Source organism: Drosophila bipectinata, chromosome 2R (genome assembly GCF_030179905.1).
Source record: "Drosophila bipectinata strain 14024-0381.07 chromosome 2R, DbipHiC1v2, whole genome shotgun sequence".
NCBI lineage: Eukaryota > Metazoa > Arthropoda > Insecta > Diptera > Drosophilidae > Drosophila > Drosophila bipectinata.
In genome coordinates, this window is record NC_091737.1 from 3,570,644 (window position 1) to 3,585,563 (window position 14,920).

Consider the following 14,920-nt stretch of genomic DNA (forward strand, 5'->3'; position numbering starts at 1 on the left):
CTATTGGTAAGCAGGCTGAAATGATTGCGCCTTTTTTTGTCATTGAAAAAGGAAAACAGTCATTGCTGGGACGAGAAACTGCAATTAAGTTGGATGTGCTACGGCTTGGTCTGCAGGTAAATCATATTGAGCAGGTATCGGTTTTTCCGAAGTGGAAGGGCGACAGTGTCAAGTTGGCAACAAATCAGGACATAAAACCAGTACAACAGCCCATGCGAAGGATACCAATTGCAGTAGAAGGAAAGGTGCGCGAAAAGATTCAGGATGCTCTAAAGCGTGATATTATTGAACCTGTAAATGGCCCAAGTGCCTGGATCTCACCAATGGTTTTAGTTTTCAAAGAAAATGGAGACATTTGATTATTGCTGGACATGCGGCGAGCAAATCAAGCCATTTTAAGGGAAAACCATCTGTACGGTCATTTTCGTTGTCGTAATGTTTATTACGTAATGTTATTGCATACCACAACCCTACAATCGATACCTGCTTGATGTCTATCGATCTCGAGACCCCGGTCCCTTTGGAAAGCGGGACATCTCTAAGCTTCTTCCAATTATTACGACTGAAACACATTTTGTTATACTGCCAACATTGTTTGATCTCTAAAATCAATTCAAATTAAATTCAGTGACATACTTGAAACAAACCCTGTGTTTTTTATAAAACAGCAACAGCAAAGTCCCCATAGCAGACTTCTGCTAATCATTGACTCCCGTATTCTATCTGCGCAGTCACAACATTTTTGGTGGCCCATGAGGTTTACCTGTTGTTAAATGTCACAATGAATGGAATTTGAATTGATTTGGAACAAACAATTGGGCTCAAATTAATCTGAAACAAACGGCTATTAACCTATGCCACGTGGAACCACGCTTTCTACGAATAACGGACCGAAGAACAAGGGATCGCTGCGCGACGAATAACGGACAAAGGAAGGAGAGATTGCTGCGAGACGAATAACGGACCAAAGGAACGACGAATTAAAACTGGAAACTGCTACACAGACTGACTGGAAGCCGGTGAGTGTTTGTATGTGAGGGCTGTGATTTCAAGCGTGCTGTTGTAAATTCAATAAAACTATGGGTATCGACGATGAAAAGACAGGCACACAAGCCAATCCTTCCCCATCCGACCAGTTTGCTGGTTTGCACGCGAGACAGAAGGATTTATGGAACAGGTTGACGCAACTCGAGCGTAACTTCAAGAAGGATAGCCAATCCCGAAAATCCAAACATTATTTTCTTCAGCGACTTAGCACGTTAAAGGATTTATCCACCCTGTTTGATGCGAATCACCAACAATTGGTCGATCAGCTGTGTCCCAGTCAACATGTATATTTCTCAGACAACCTATACGAGCGGTTTGTTGAAGAGCACCAGCACATCTTCTGCAACATCTCGGAAGAATACGACAACAAGTTCTCAGTGATAGCCCAAGGTTCCCCACCAATCGAGTCCGTCACTCCAATTTTATCATCCAACATTCCGCTTCCGAAGCTTCCAGTTCCACGCTTTTCGGGAAGCATTACGGATTGGCCCTCGTTTTACGATGGTTTCCTACAACTCATCCATGACAACAACACTCTCTCTAACATCCAGAAGTTTCACTTTCTCAAGCAGGCCTTGCCCGAAGGACGGGACCAGGATGTCAGTCACATGGCATTAACGGATTCTGGGTATACGGTAGCCTGGGATCAAGCGCTACAACAATCCACGTCTCCACTTTATGCACACCATGGCGGTACTGTATGGTCATGAGTCGGTTCCCAAGGAAGCTTCAGAAGGTATCAGGCGCGTGCTAACCCTGGCTAATGTTTGCATTAGTGATCTTCGACGTTTAAAAATAAACATTGATTCCTGCGATCACTGGCTAGTGCATCATCTGTTAACCAAACTACCAAGCAGCACTACGCAAGCGTGGGAGCACTCATTGGGGAGCTCCACCGTGATTCCAACCTTTTCGATGTTGGAGACTTTCCTGCTGGAGCGCTTAGTTAGCATCGACCTAATCGAAAATCGAAATCAACCACTTGGAACTCGTTCAGCACCAGGACAATCTTCCCATCCACGTGCGCCTAACCGATCCAACTTCAATTCCACTAACCGCCACAGTTTTCACGTGACTACGGAAATGGAAGCACCCCAGTGCACTCTCTGCCAAAGAAACCATGTTCTCCGGAGATGCCCCAGTTTTCTCGCGAAGGATTGCTTTGCTCGTAAGACGATCGTCGATCGCATAAAAGCATGCCTCAATTGTCTCAGCACAGGCCACGCGCTAAGTCACTGCGGCAGCACTCGCAATTGCTTACAACGCCACCATACGCTACTGCATTTTCCGAACATAGCAACCCAGCCAACTCTGCCCTATCGCGACAGCCAACGAACGGTGTCCATAGCGCGCAGGGCACCCAACAGAGCATAGCATCCCGCTCATCTGTTTTGTCTCAACAGCACAGCCTAGCCCTCGGCTTAACTGCTTCGAACGAGACGCAACTCCTCAGCGCAGTTGCCACCTATCAAAATCCATCCACCACGATTCTCGCCACGGCCCTAATCCGAATTGTCAACGACCAAACGGGACAATCTGTTTTAGCCAGAGCGTTGATTGACCATGGCTCGGAAGGAGCACTTATCACCGAAAGCTTAGTACAGACGCTGGGTCTCTCACGCACCCCTATATCTGCGGAAATAACAGGGATCGGCGACTCCTCTCACAATCGTTGTCGACATAGTACCAATTTTGTCCTAAGCTCGATTTCAGGTTCCCAGTTCACATCGTTTGTATTCACTGCATTTATTCTCCGTACACTTACAGGGCACCTTCCAAAATTGGATGTCGACCCTCGCTCATTCCAACACCTTAAAGGATTGCAACTCGCCGATCCCAATTTTGCCCGCTCCGGTCGTATTGACGTGCTTGTGGGCGTTGATCTTATTCCACAATTGATGTTCCCAGAAATTCGACGAGGAACTCATGAGGAACCAATCGCACAAAACACTCTTCTTGGTTGGATTGTTTTTGGACCAGTGAGGAAATCCATGACACACTCCATCACTGTCCGTTGTAACACCACGACGCTTGATCATCTGGTGCAAAGGTTCTTCGAAGTTCGAACTAGATAGCGTGCCGTTTGAACGCCAACTCACCACAGAGGAACGATGGTGTGAAAAACACTTTCGTCAAACCCATGTTCGACAGCCCAACGGGAAATACATGGTTCGCTTACCACTGAAAACCTTGTTCGACCCGTCACAAGTTCTAGGCCGATCAAAACATATAGCCTTAAATCGTTTCTACACACTAGAGCGAAAATTGCAGCAGCGCGATAAGCTTCATCAACAATATCTCCAAGCAATCGAGGAATATTTTGACTTACAGAAAATACAAGAAGTCACTACAAGCGAAGAAAGTCACTCTCATATCAACACAAATGGGAAGCTCGTCGTCTTCTACAGCACGATTCCACACCATGCAGTCCTGAAGGAGGACAGCCTGACGACTAAACTCAGGGTAGTCTACGACGCCTTTTGTAAGAGCTCCAACGGGAAATCACTGAATGACATTTTATGTACTGGCCAAGCTCTACAGAACGATTTGGGAGGAGTGATACTAAATTGGCGTTGTTATCGCTATGTTTTCGTGGCGGACATCCAAAGGATGTACCGATGTATCGAAATGCATCCAGAGGACTCTCAATTCCAGCGCATTTGGTGGCGTGACAAAACCGGAGAGTTAAAAGAGTTCCGTCTCACCACAGTTACCTTCGGAACAGCATCAGCGCCATACACAGCGATTCGGGTGATCCACCAAATAGCTCAGGACGAACGAGAAAATTATCCGCTAGCAGAAAAGGTACTGAAAAGGGAGATTTATGTTGATGACGTACAAAGCGGCCATGAGACCACGGACGGTGCTATTCGAGTGCGAAACGAGGTCATAGCAGCCCTCCGCTCGGCTGGTATGCATCTTCGAAAATGGGCAGCGAACCACCCGGCGTTGCTTAGCGATATTCCTAAAGTAGACCTCTGCAACCACTCAATCTTCGAAATGGACAATAAAGACAGCATTAAAACGCTTGGACTGTACTGGCAGCCAAACCCGGACGTCTACGGATTCAAAATCCATTTCTCGATCAATCCCACATTTTCGAAAAGGGCTCTTTTATCAACAGTGGCGCGGCTCTTCGATCCATTATGATTTTTAGCACCCTTGATAGTCATGTCAAAAATTCTCCTCAAGGACGTATGGAGCTTCCGTATGCAGCAAACTGATGGCACTTACCGTGCACTCGATTGGGACGACATGCTACCAGAGTCTTTGGCAGCGCGTTGGCAGCGATATCTCGAACATCTTCCAGAAGTTCAACACATTCGCATACCACGCTGGTTCGGTTGCGATTTCAGCAATGTGATATCTCTTCAATTGCACATGTTCTCCGATGGGTCGTCCCTCGCGTATGCAGCGTGTGCCTACCTTCGAGTACTCGACACTGCTGGAATTATACATACACACTTAGTCGCAGCTCGCACTAGGGTTACACCAACAAAGCCTCTCACTATACCGCGAGTGGAGCTTTCCGGAGCAGTTCTAGCTACCAAACTCGCCACATGGATCCAGCAGCAACTTCACGTGCCTCAGATGCGGGTCACAGTGTACTACTGGTCAGACGCCATGATCGTGCTTCACTGGATATATGGAGATCCATGCAGGTAGAAGACTTTTGTAGCCAATCGAAATGGCAGCATCCAAGAGGTCAGCTCTGCTTCACAGTGGGGTCATGTGTCTACGCAGGACAACCCTGCGGATTGTGCAACGCGCGGCTTAACCCCACTACAGGTCGCGCAGGATAAGCTCTGGTGGAGCGGCCCAGACTGGTTGCAGGAACCCGAAGATCATTGGCCCAAGGTAACTCTTACTTCTCCAGATCCGAGCACAATCTGCGAGGAACAGGCAGCAAAAGTTATCCACGCTCACACCTGTGCATCCACTGATTCCTTTGTTGAGTCATTTTCGTCATACAGTCGACTTTTATTTTCCACAGCATTCATTAATCGCTTTATCCATAATACTCGCTGCAAAAGGGAGGCTCGGCTTTCCGGACCAATTAGCGTAAAGGAGTTTTCCAAGGCAATGTATACTCTGGTTCGCGTTGTCCAACAGGAAGCATTCTCTCACGAACTGTCCAAGTTGCGAGCAAACAAATCGCTCTCAAAATCTAACAAACTTAGCCAACTGTCGCCATTCATAGATGCCCAAGGGATCCTCAGAGTGCGGGGCAGACTTCGAAACGCTTTGCAGCTCACCACTCAACAACGCACGCCCATCATCCTACCGAAGTCACATTATTTTACGGACCTCGTCATAAAAAACGCCCATCTGAACACCATGCATGGGGGAGTGCAACTGACCCGTGCGATCATCCATCAGCAGTTTTGGATCATTAATGGCAAACAAGCGGTAAAAAGAGTTCTCCGACAGTGTGTGGCTTGCTTTCAGCATCGCCCTAAACCCTCTCGACAATTAATGGGTGATCTTCCATACCATCGTGTTAATCCGCCGAAAAGAGCGTTCGAAGCTACAGGTGTGGATTACACAGGATCTATCGATGTCAAGGCCTCGAGGTTCAGAGGACACACTACATACAAGGCCTATATTACAGTATTCATTTGCCTCGCCAGTAAAGGTATCCATTTGGAGCTGGTGACAGGACTCACAGCACAACATTTTCTCTGGGCTCTCCAACGGTTCATTGGACGCCGCGGTTTTGTGCGGCACATGTACAGTGACTGCGGCACAAATTTTATAGCAGCAGATAAATCCCTACAGTTGTGGTCTAACGAGTTCCGGCAGGAAATCAACCAGACAGTCGTCCCAGAACTCACAAAGCGCTATATTCAGTGGCACTTTAACCCCCCACACAGCCCAAACTTCGGAGGACTTTGGGAGGCTAACGTCAAAGCCGTAAAGTCTCATCTTCATCGTTCCTTCAAAGGATACCCAATGACTTATGAACAATTATCAACCGTTCTTATCCAGATCGAGGCCTGTCTTAACTCTCGGCCATTATGCCCGTTAACCGCGGATATTAACGATCTGCAAGTATTGACTCCAGCTCATTTTCTCATCGGAGACTCCATGCAATCGCTTCCTACCCCCAGTGACAAGGACAAGTCGCCAGTTCTGGAAAAGGTGGAGCTCAGATTGGTTGTCTCACCTTCAGGCACGCCCTAAGTGGAGACAAGAGGAAGAAAACCTACAGGTCAATGACCTAGTTATTATCAAGGACGACAGGAGAGGTCCAACCGATTGGAAACTAGGTCGTGTTATAGAATTACACCCTGGAGCCGATGGGATGGTCCAACAATCTATACAGGTGCAACAATCTATACGAGTTGCAACAATCTATACAGGTTCGGGTACATATAAGCGATCAGTATCCAAGATCTGCAGATTACCCATCCCGAATTACACGGAAGCTAAAGTCGAGGAAGCTAATCTTGAACAATAGTGATACACACATTTGATCTCACATCCATACCACAGCAAACATTTCACCTGTTTCTTTCAGTTACCATTAGAAGGATGTCTTAATGCTGGACCCAGCATTGCGGGGCGGCATGTACGGTCATTTTCGTTGTCGTAATGTTCATTACGTAATGTTAGTGCATACCACAACCCTACAATCGATACCTGCTTGATGTCTATCGATCTCGAGCCCCCGGTCCCTTTGGAAAGCGGGACATCTCTAAGCTTCTACCAATTATTACGACTGAAACACATTTTGTTATACTGCCAACATTGTTTGATCTCTAAAATCGTGACATACTTGAAACAAACCCTGTGTTTTTTATAAAACAGCAACAGCAAAGTCCCCATAGCAGACTTCTGCTAATCATTGACTCCCGTATTCTATCTGCGCAGTCACAACATCAACCTTTACCGACGTTTGAAGCGTTCATGACTCAACTCAGGGATGCTAGATACTTCTCCAGGTTAGACCTCAAGGATGCATATCACCAACTCGAGCTACATGAACAAAGCCGAGCAATAAAAACGTTTATAACTCCGTTAGGATTATTTCGTTATTAATGGATTTTCGTCGTCAGAGTACTAGGTTTTACAAGCGATTGATGTTTGGAGTCAACTCGGCACCAGAGATTTTCCAAAGGAGGCTTGAGCAATTATTGTCGGGTTGCTCAAATGTCCTGAATTACATAGATGACATTATTGTTTTTGGAAAAAATGAGGACGAGCACGATGAAGCATTGAAAAGAGTTCGGGGCATTCTAAAACAAAACAACGCAGTATTAAATGAAAATAAATGTGTCTACAAAGCTTCTAAATTACTTTTTTTGGGTCACATTTTATCGAATCATGGCATCGAGGCCGATCCGGAAAAAATTAACACCATCACATCTTTTCGACCTCCAAAGAACAAGGAGACTCGGAGTTTTTTGGGCCTTGTAACATATGTAGGAAAATTCATTCCAGAGTTAGCAAATAAAACTGACCCATTGCGACGACTGCTCAGAAAGGACGAGAAGTTCACCTGGGGTGCTCCGGAACAGGATGCGTTTGATAAACTGAAATCGTGTCTGGCGAAAATTCCTAACTTGCAGTATTTCAATCCAAAGCACAAAACACAGTTAATTGCAGACGCCAGTCCGGTTGCATTAGGAGCAGTATTGCTGCAATTCCATGAAGACGATGAACCGAAAATAATATCTTTTGCTAGTCAAAGCCTGACAGATGTCGAAAAGCGCTATTCGCAGATCGAGAAGGAGAGCTTATCATTAGTGTGGGCAGTGGAAAAATTCTTCTATTATCTAGCTGGATTAGAGTTCGAACTAATAACCGATCATAATACACTAGAAACCATTTTTAAACCATCGTCGAAGCCTCCAGCGAGAATCGAAAGATGGCTCCTCCGCCTCCAAGCTTTCAAATTCAAAGTTAAATATAAAATCGGAAAGGAGAACATTGCGGATACCTTTTCTCGTCTATGCAAATTAAACCCAGGATATTGCTACGACATGAAAGGCGAACATAGCATTTTCCACATAATCGAAAACGTAGGAGATCGTAGATGCAATGTCGTGCCTGCACGAATCGTGGAACGCTTCATCGTCAAACAGTCAGTTTCCGTTCAGACCTGAGCTCTCACTTATTGGATCTATTATGATGCGAGGAACCCGCATAGTTATTCCAACAGCGTTAAGACAGGCGATTCTAACGTTGGCACACGGTCATCCGGGAGAGTCGGCTATGAAGGTCAAAGGTATGGTGGGCGCAAATAGATCGAGACGCGGAGAAATTCGTCAAATCATGCAGAGATTGCATTTAGAGAGATTGAATTTTAAAATCGGTTTAAAATTACGCGCTTAGGAATTTTTAAGAGCATAAAAGTCCCGAAAACCCGTTTTTTCTAAATAAATCAAGATTTTGAGGGTGTTAGAAAAATTTCAAACACGGTTTCATACTATATTCGACCTAAAGAACCATTCCTACTAGGTATCTTCAAAGGTTGCAAATAACTGTCGCACTGTATTATTAGGGCAAGACGCAATAAACGTACCTGTGATAAGAATTTTAAACAAAAAAAAAACGAACTGAATAATGTCTCTAATAAAGAATTGTCAACTTTCAAAGAAAGTTGGCGAAAAAAAGCTTCGGGATAAATTTACAAAGTCACAAAATATTGACCTTATTCAATGGAATCATTCCTATAACCAAAAAAAAATTTGGTATGGAAAACAAATTCAAAAAAAGTCTTGACTAATTCCAATTTAAAACAAATTTTAAATAATAACAACATTAAATAGATGAATAATAATAAGATGAATAACATTAATAAGATGAATAAGTTCATAAATAACTTTGAATTAGATGATTAATTACATATATATATATATGTGAGTTACACATATATTTCCATAGATTATGATACGCAACATGATTTCTTTAACTGTGTCATTTTGATTTTGCAGTTTGCAGAACGCTACTTGAAGAAAATAGAAACGCAAGAAATTACTTTAAAAATTATTTGACTATGACGATTTGTAAACAAATGTTTGTTGTGGTCAATGGAATATTTACACAGAATGTTGTGATCGACCCGTTTGAAGTAAATAGTCAAAAATTTATAGAATAACTACAAATTGCTTTTTGTGCTTAATTTGCAATGATTCACAGATTCACGATTAATGATATTGGCAAAGAACTTCCACATTGTTGGTCAGGCAACAGGATTTGATTTTGGTTGAGACTATTATCCATTTTCTATCAGTTGTATCGCTTATAAACTTCAAAGCTAAGAAATATGTAAATCGTTGAACAATTCTTATCAAAAAGCTCAAAAGCAAATAAAATAAAGGAAGATTAGGCTTTTTGGGGACAACCTATATACAAAAATACGCGCCTGAAACTCTATCTCAAAGGTGGTGCGGAAAAAAGTTTAGGTAAGTTGAATAATATTTTTAATCAATCTTACCTTACAAAATTACACGTATTACAGGTTATGGGAGCAGAAGGACGGATCAACAAAAATACTGAAGAATTAAAAAAAAAAATTTGTTCATAATTTTTTACAACCCGTCGAGCCCTAGTGCCATAGAGGCGTGTTACAAAATTCTATGTTTAAATTATTTTATTGCTCTGTTTATGACGTTCTGTTTAATAAAATTACCTGTAAACCTATTCTTATGGCTGTCTGAGCTGACAACCATAAGCCTCGCGATCCAGGTTTCGTCGATCGCGATACAGCCTACGGAGCAGAATCAATTCCTCGACTTGGCCTAAGCTGTTTGTTAGCCGATCCTTATGAGAATATCCAATTGGATATTATATCCATAATAAAACCAATTGGTTACAATACAAAATTTAAAAAAAATTCCCAAGCCTCTCTCTTCAAAAATACCAAAGTTAGTTTTTCACCAAGAACCATTTCCGATCGTTCGGAGCGGATACATGCAAGAGTAAAGAAAGCCCCGAGTCAGAATGGTTTCACTAAACCCAGGGTCTAGGAATCGAGTTGGTCCATTTCCCGACCACGGCAGGTAGCCTTGCCACGAAGCGTGTAAACGGACTGGTCTGGCGTAAGCCTTACCGACTTTCTATCGAAACGAAGAGGCGTAATCCTGCGAGACAAGGTTAGGCCGGCTCGTGAACTCAAGCCCACCGTGGAGACCGATCGGGGACGTCAGTCTACCGGCCGTCCATCGAAATGGCAATAATCAGTAGAACCACTAGCAGAGCCCGAGCAGCCGGGTGACTGGCAAGCGACGGGTGGACGAGCTCCGACTAAGAAAGATAACCAAAGGCCTTGAAATAAAGAGGGCGTTTGTTAAATTTTGAGCTATTTATATTATTTCTGGGCGTGGGCATTTGTAGCAAGCAAAGAAAGAAAACCAGTTCGTTGCATACCTTTTTAGCGTTTATTTTATGTACGCTGCAGCTTAACTGAATAGGTTCTCAGTGGTAGAAATTTATCTATAATTCCGAAACAAATTTTCGATTTACATAATTTCTTTTGTTTAATTCTTAAATCTTAGTTCAATTTTAAATCTTAAACCTTAAAAAAATTCAAATTATATAAGTAACAAAAGACATTTTCAAATTTTTGGCACTTGGCTTATACTTAATTTTTTTTTCAAAAGTTTTTTTGCTATCAAATTGCCCGCTTCCTTCATATACCATACACGCCATTCGCAAAGAGCAGTCGTGAAGCTTTACGTGCATCATTTAACGATGTTATTCATTCGTTTTAGATAATCAGCCGACGATAGGTTTCAACTTAGCCCCTTTCATACTTGGATAATTGTTCGCGTCCCCCTTTTCAATACATTTAATAAAAATATATGAAATTCAAAATTTTCATAAAAAATTGTCACTAAGGCGCCAAGTTTAATTGAAAACTTAAAATCTTTCAGCAGAACCAAAAAAAATTCAGTTGAACCAAAAAATTTAACAGAAATGAGCGAAAGAAATAGCTCTGGTGTGAGAGATGCTTTATAAAATGATCAGTCAAACAAGAAAGGAAAGCTAACTTCGGGCGGAGCCGAAGTTGATATACCCTTGCAGTTAAAACCGGATATATATCGCAAACATCGGATATAGTTGGCCGATCCTTATGATTACATCATAATAAAATCAATTAAATAAAATAAAAAATCTAAAAAAATGTCCCAAGCTTTTATCTTCAAAAATACGAATGTTGATATTTCTACCAAATACCATTTCCGATCGTTCAGTTATATGGCAGCTATAGGATATATCCGGTCGATCCTATGAAATTTGGTATGTTGGATCAACTGACCAAAAATAGAAACTGTACTAAGTTTCAGCTTTCTATCTTCAAAAACACGAAATTGGGTCATTTTCGATCGTTTAGTTATATGGCAGCTATAAGATATAGTAGGCCAATCCTTATGAAATTTGGCATGTCGTAATGTTTTGCCAAAGATTTAAACTCTCTAACCCTAAAAACACCAAAATTATACCATTTCCGATCAATCAGTTATATGGCAGCTATAGGATATAGTCGGCCGATTCCGGTCGTTCCGACTTATATACTGCGTGCAAAGGAAAGAAGGGTGTGTGCAAAGTTTCAAGTCGATAGCTTTAAAACTGAGAGACTTGTTCGCATAGAAACAGACAGACAGACGGACCGACCGACTGATGGACATGCTCATATCGACGCAGGAGGTGATCCTGATCAATAATAGATATACTTTATAGGGTCGGAGATGTCTCCTTCACTGCGTTGCACACTTTTGGACAAAATTATAATACCCTCTTAAAGGGTATAATAAGTAAATTAATAAGTAAATTATGATATTTACGTATAGCGAAGGCACAAGCAGTATCTACATGGAATTTTGTATACATATTATATACCAAATGAAAGTTTTTTGTCTGTTGAATGTATATTTATAGCAGTAAAACAGTAGCTTACGACTTTTTAAATAAAAATAAAGAATAATTTTCATTTTGTTTTGAAAATTCAGTTGACCGTTTTTTACGAGCTGTGCTTCGTAACGATTTATAAAAGTTTTCTATCGGAGCATGTAACATAAGACCAAAAGGAAGAAGTGTGATGTCATAGGTGAATCTCAGACAGTGGCTTTGCCAATTTGCGGACGATTTGGTACAGACAAATAATGCAGCCAAGTCAAAAAATTTTGATATGGCAGCCCGGAAAGTTCCGTCATCCCGTAGTTTCCAGAAGCTGAAAAGGAGAAAACAAAAATTGGAAGCGCAGAAAAACTAACCTTACAATATATATGTAGATGTACATCGTACATTTCATACAACGAAAATGGACGCAAAAATTTCTTGCTACCAGTACCTAGATAGTTAAGCACAGTCACCAACGGCGGTTAAATCGATCTTTAAAAATATGCGTGTTCACCCATTTACACACACGGGTGCTAGTGTTCAAATTGTTATTCGATTAATACATTTTCGTACCTATTTTCAATAAAATCTTGTACAGAAAACTAACAATTTTCCTTACTCGATACTTAATGTAGACCGATCGATTTGAATATTTACATCATGTCTATTTTTACACTCTTTCTCGTTAAAGTTTATATCTATTGTTACTAAAATCCGTTTTATAAGGCAACATTTAACCTCACATAAGTTTAATAGAAATTCAATAACGATTTGGTTTGTAGTATCTCTATTACGGGGTTTATGCTTCACTTGAATATTACACATTCCATTATCTAAAGTTCCTGAAAATTGAGTTACGTCAACGAACTGACTTATTTTTTGTATTATCCATTTCTGAGGAGCTTCTTTGGTAAACTGAAGTGGTAATAATAGTGAAACATTAAATGTAATAGTATTTATATCACTATCATGTAAAGAAAGTTTTTTAGAGGCAAGCTCTCTATTTAATGGTACATTTTGGGGCTCATTCAATTTTTCTTCTGTGACTTGACTAAAATCTAAACTAAATGGCTTTGCCTTTAGAGTTATCAAGTCAATTATATATATTGTATGGTTGTTGGTATCAGCCACTAATATATTAGATTCGTCTGCGTCCAAGCATAATCCCGTTGGCTCGTTCAGAACTATAGGAGTACCTTCTTGATTCACAATTGCCATCGTTGAAACATAATTCTTTTCAGTATCAATAACTTTGATTTTGTGATTATAAGTGTCGGCCACAAAAACCTTGTTTTCAATAGTATGACAAGCCACTCCCAAAGGATGTTGCAGTTTGGCGTTATAAAGCTTACCGTCAATATCGCCAAATGCGAAAAGATTCTGAAAAATATGTATAATTAACATTAACAAATTTTGTCTTTTTTAAAAACTTACAAGAGGATTTCGGTCCCCACCAACAACTGGCATAACCTTTCCATCAACTAAGGAAACTTTACGTATGCTTGAGCTTTCACTGTCAGCAACAAACAAAAAGTCTTTTGACATCGATAATCCTGATGGTTGTGCAAATGCAGCATTCTGAGGATACGAATTGTTACGATTCTCTTCTAAGCCATTTCCAATTAATGAGACACAACACAAGGGATCAAACTTGCGAAACTTCCACCAAATAATGCCTTCGGGGAAATACCCCCAAATTTGGTGCGTTCCGGCCATTGAAATAAGTACAATTGTTTTTTCTAGTACGTTCCGTTCGTCAAGATGAAAAGACATATCCATATCACGAGTGCGAAATACAGCCACATCCCAAGGCGAGGATATAGGCTGCTGCGGACCTGCGTTGCCTCCAATTCGATCACATCCTTGAAAACCAGTACCAGCAAGAGTTTCGACCACTCCGTCGATTAAAGAAATCTTTCGCAATGCGTGATTTTCCGTGTCTGCTACAATCAAATTATTTTCATCAAGAAACGTTAAGCCCTGGGGATGTTTAAATCGTGCCTCAGAAAATGTTCCATCATTAAGTCCCGCCTTGTGTCCTCCAATTATGTGTTGCACCAACCCACGGCTTGAAACTACCAGAATTCGATTATTACCAGCATCACAAACTCCGAACCGGCCTTTTGGACTACGGGCAATCTTTGCAGGAAAACGTAACTTTGAAGCAGGATCGGTATTAGTCGATATTTGAAGGGGTAAGTTAAAGTTTTCTATTTTTCCTTGACGACTAAAGAATGACAACGCGACACTTACAAATTTCTCGAGAAATTTCCCGTGCCCTTCGCCCATTAGAAGTAATAAAGGCAATCCAGCAGGACTCAAAACTATAAGTGATGGCCAACAGCGTATACTAAGAGTTTGCCATAATGTAGAACCAAAGTCGTTTACAATGGGATGGGTAACACCATATCGTAGTACTGCAGATAATATGTTTGAATTAGCACGTTCATTCTCAAATTTGGGACTATGCACTCCGATGATAACCAATCCACTTTCTGGAGGAAAGCGTTCTTGCAAACAATGAAGCTCAGGTAATACGTGCATACAATTAATGCAACAATAAGTAAAAAAGTCTAAAATTACTATTTTACCGCGAAGTTCTGAAAGTGTTAAAGGCCGACTAACATTAAACCAATCCAGATCTGAAAATACAATATTTTTACTTAATAAGGAAAAACAAGCCTTAATACATCCATACCAGATTTGATTTCAATATTGATCGTCTTGAGTTTTAAAATGGATTTATCATCATCCAATCTTTCCAAAAATTCGGTGATAGATTTTTCTTTATCTATTTCTCCAACACAAGACCGGTATGTATGAAGCAACTCATCCGTAATAAATGTTAGGACATCGATAAGAGGTAAATCATCTTGAGAATCCATTGAAAATGATTTTGGTGTGTATAGTTTTAGAAACTGTGAGCCAAACTGTGTGACCAAAATTAGGAATAAGTTTTACATTAAAAAATACTGTATCATCTGTTTTTTCTCTCTGTCCGTCATCTTAGCGTCGCTCTGTTAAC

At 41.2% G+C, this 14,920-nt stretch overlaps 4 protein-coding genes and 1 long non-coding RNA gene across 5 annotated transcripts; 4 read left to right on the forward strand and 1 right to left on the reverse strand.

The window, feature by feature from the left end:
- Positions 1–2,243: 2,243 nt before the first annotated feature.
- LOC122321150 (uncharacterized) lies at positions 2,244–4,197 on the forward strand. Its single transcript, XM_043210577.1, has 3 exons — positions 2,244–2,730; positions 2,815–3,107; positions 3,199–4,197. The coding sequence occupies exons 1-3, from the start codon at positions 2,244–2,246 to the stop codon at positions 4,195–4,197; spliced, it is 1,779 nt and encodes a 592-aa protein (XP_043066512.1).
- Positions 4,198–4,218: 21 nt separating this feature from the next.
- Positions 4,219–4,713, forward strand: LOC138925991 (uncharacterized). Its single transcript, XM_070277965.1, has one exon. It carries the CDS (start codon positions 4,219–4,221, stop codon positions 4,711–4,713), a length of 495 nt encoding a protein of 164 aa, XP_070134066.1.
- Positions 4,714–5,385: 672 nt separating this feature from the next.
- On the forward strand, positions 5,386–6,231 carry LOC122321149 (uncharacterized). The gene is made up of 2 exons (XM_043210576.1): positions 5,386–5,961; positions 6,037–6,231. Exons 1-2 carry the CDS (start codon positions 5,386–5,388, stop codon positions 6,229–6,231), a joined length of 771 nt encoding a protein of 256 aa, XP_043066511.1.
- A 2,760-nt stretch (positions 6,232–8,991) lies between these two features.
- On the forward strand, positions 8,992–9,829 carry LOC138926075 (uncharacterized). The gene is made up of 3 exons (XR_011442415.1): positions 8,992–9,124; positions 9,193–9,458; positions 9,515–9,829. It is a non-coding gene; the product is annotated as an uncharacterized lncRNA (long non-coding RNA).
- A 585-nt stretch (positions 9,830–10,414) lies between these two features.
- LOC108130903 (NHL repeat-containing protein 2) lies at positions 10,415–14,907 on the reverse strand. Its single transcript, XM_017249579.3, has 3 exons — positions 14,594–14,907; positions 13,330–14,537; positions 10,415–13,275 (listed from the first exon to the last, which is right to left on the reverse strand). Exons 1-3 carry the CDS (start codon positions 14,778–14,780, stop codon positions 12,511–12,513), a joined length of 2,160 nt encoding a protein of 719 aa, XP_017105068.2. The 5' UTR covers positions 14,781–14,907; the 3' UTR covers positions 10,415–12,510.
- Positions 14,908–14,920: the final 13 nt, after the last annotated feature.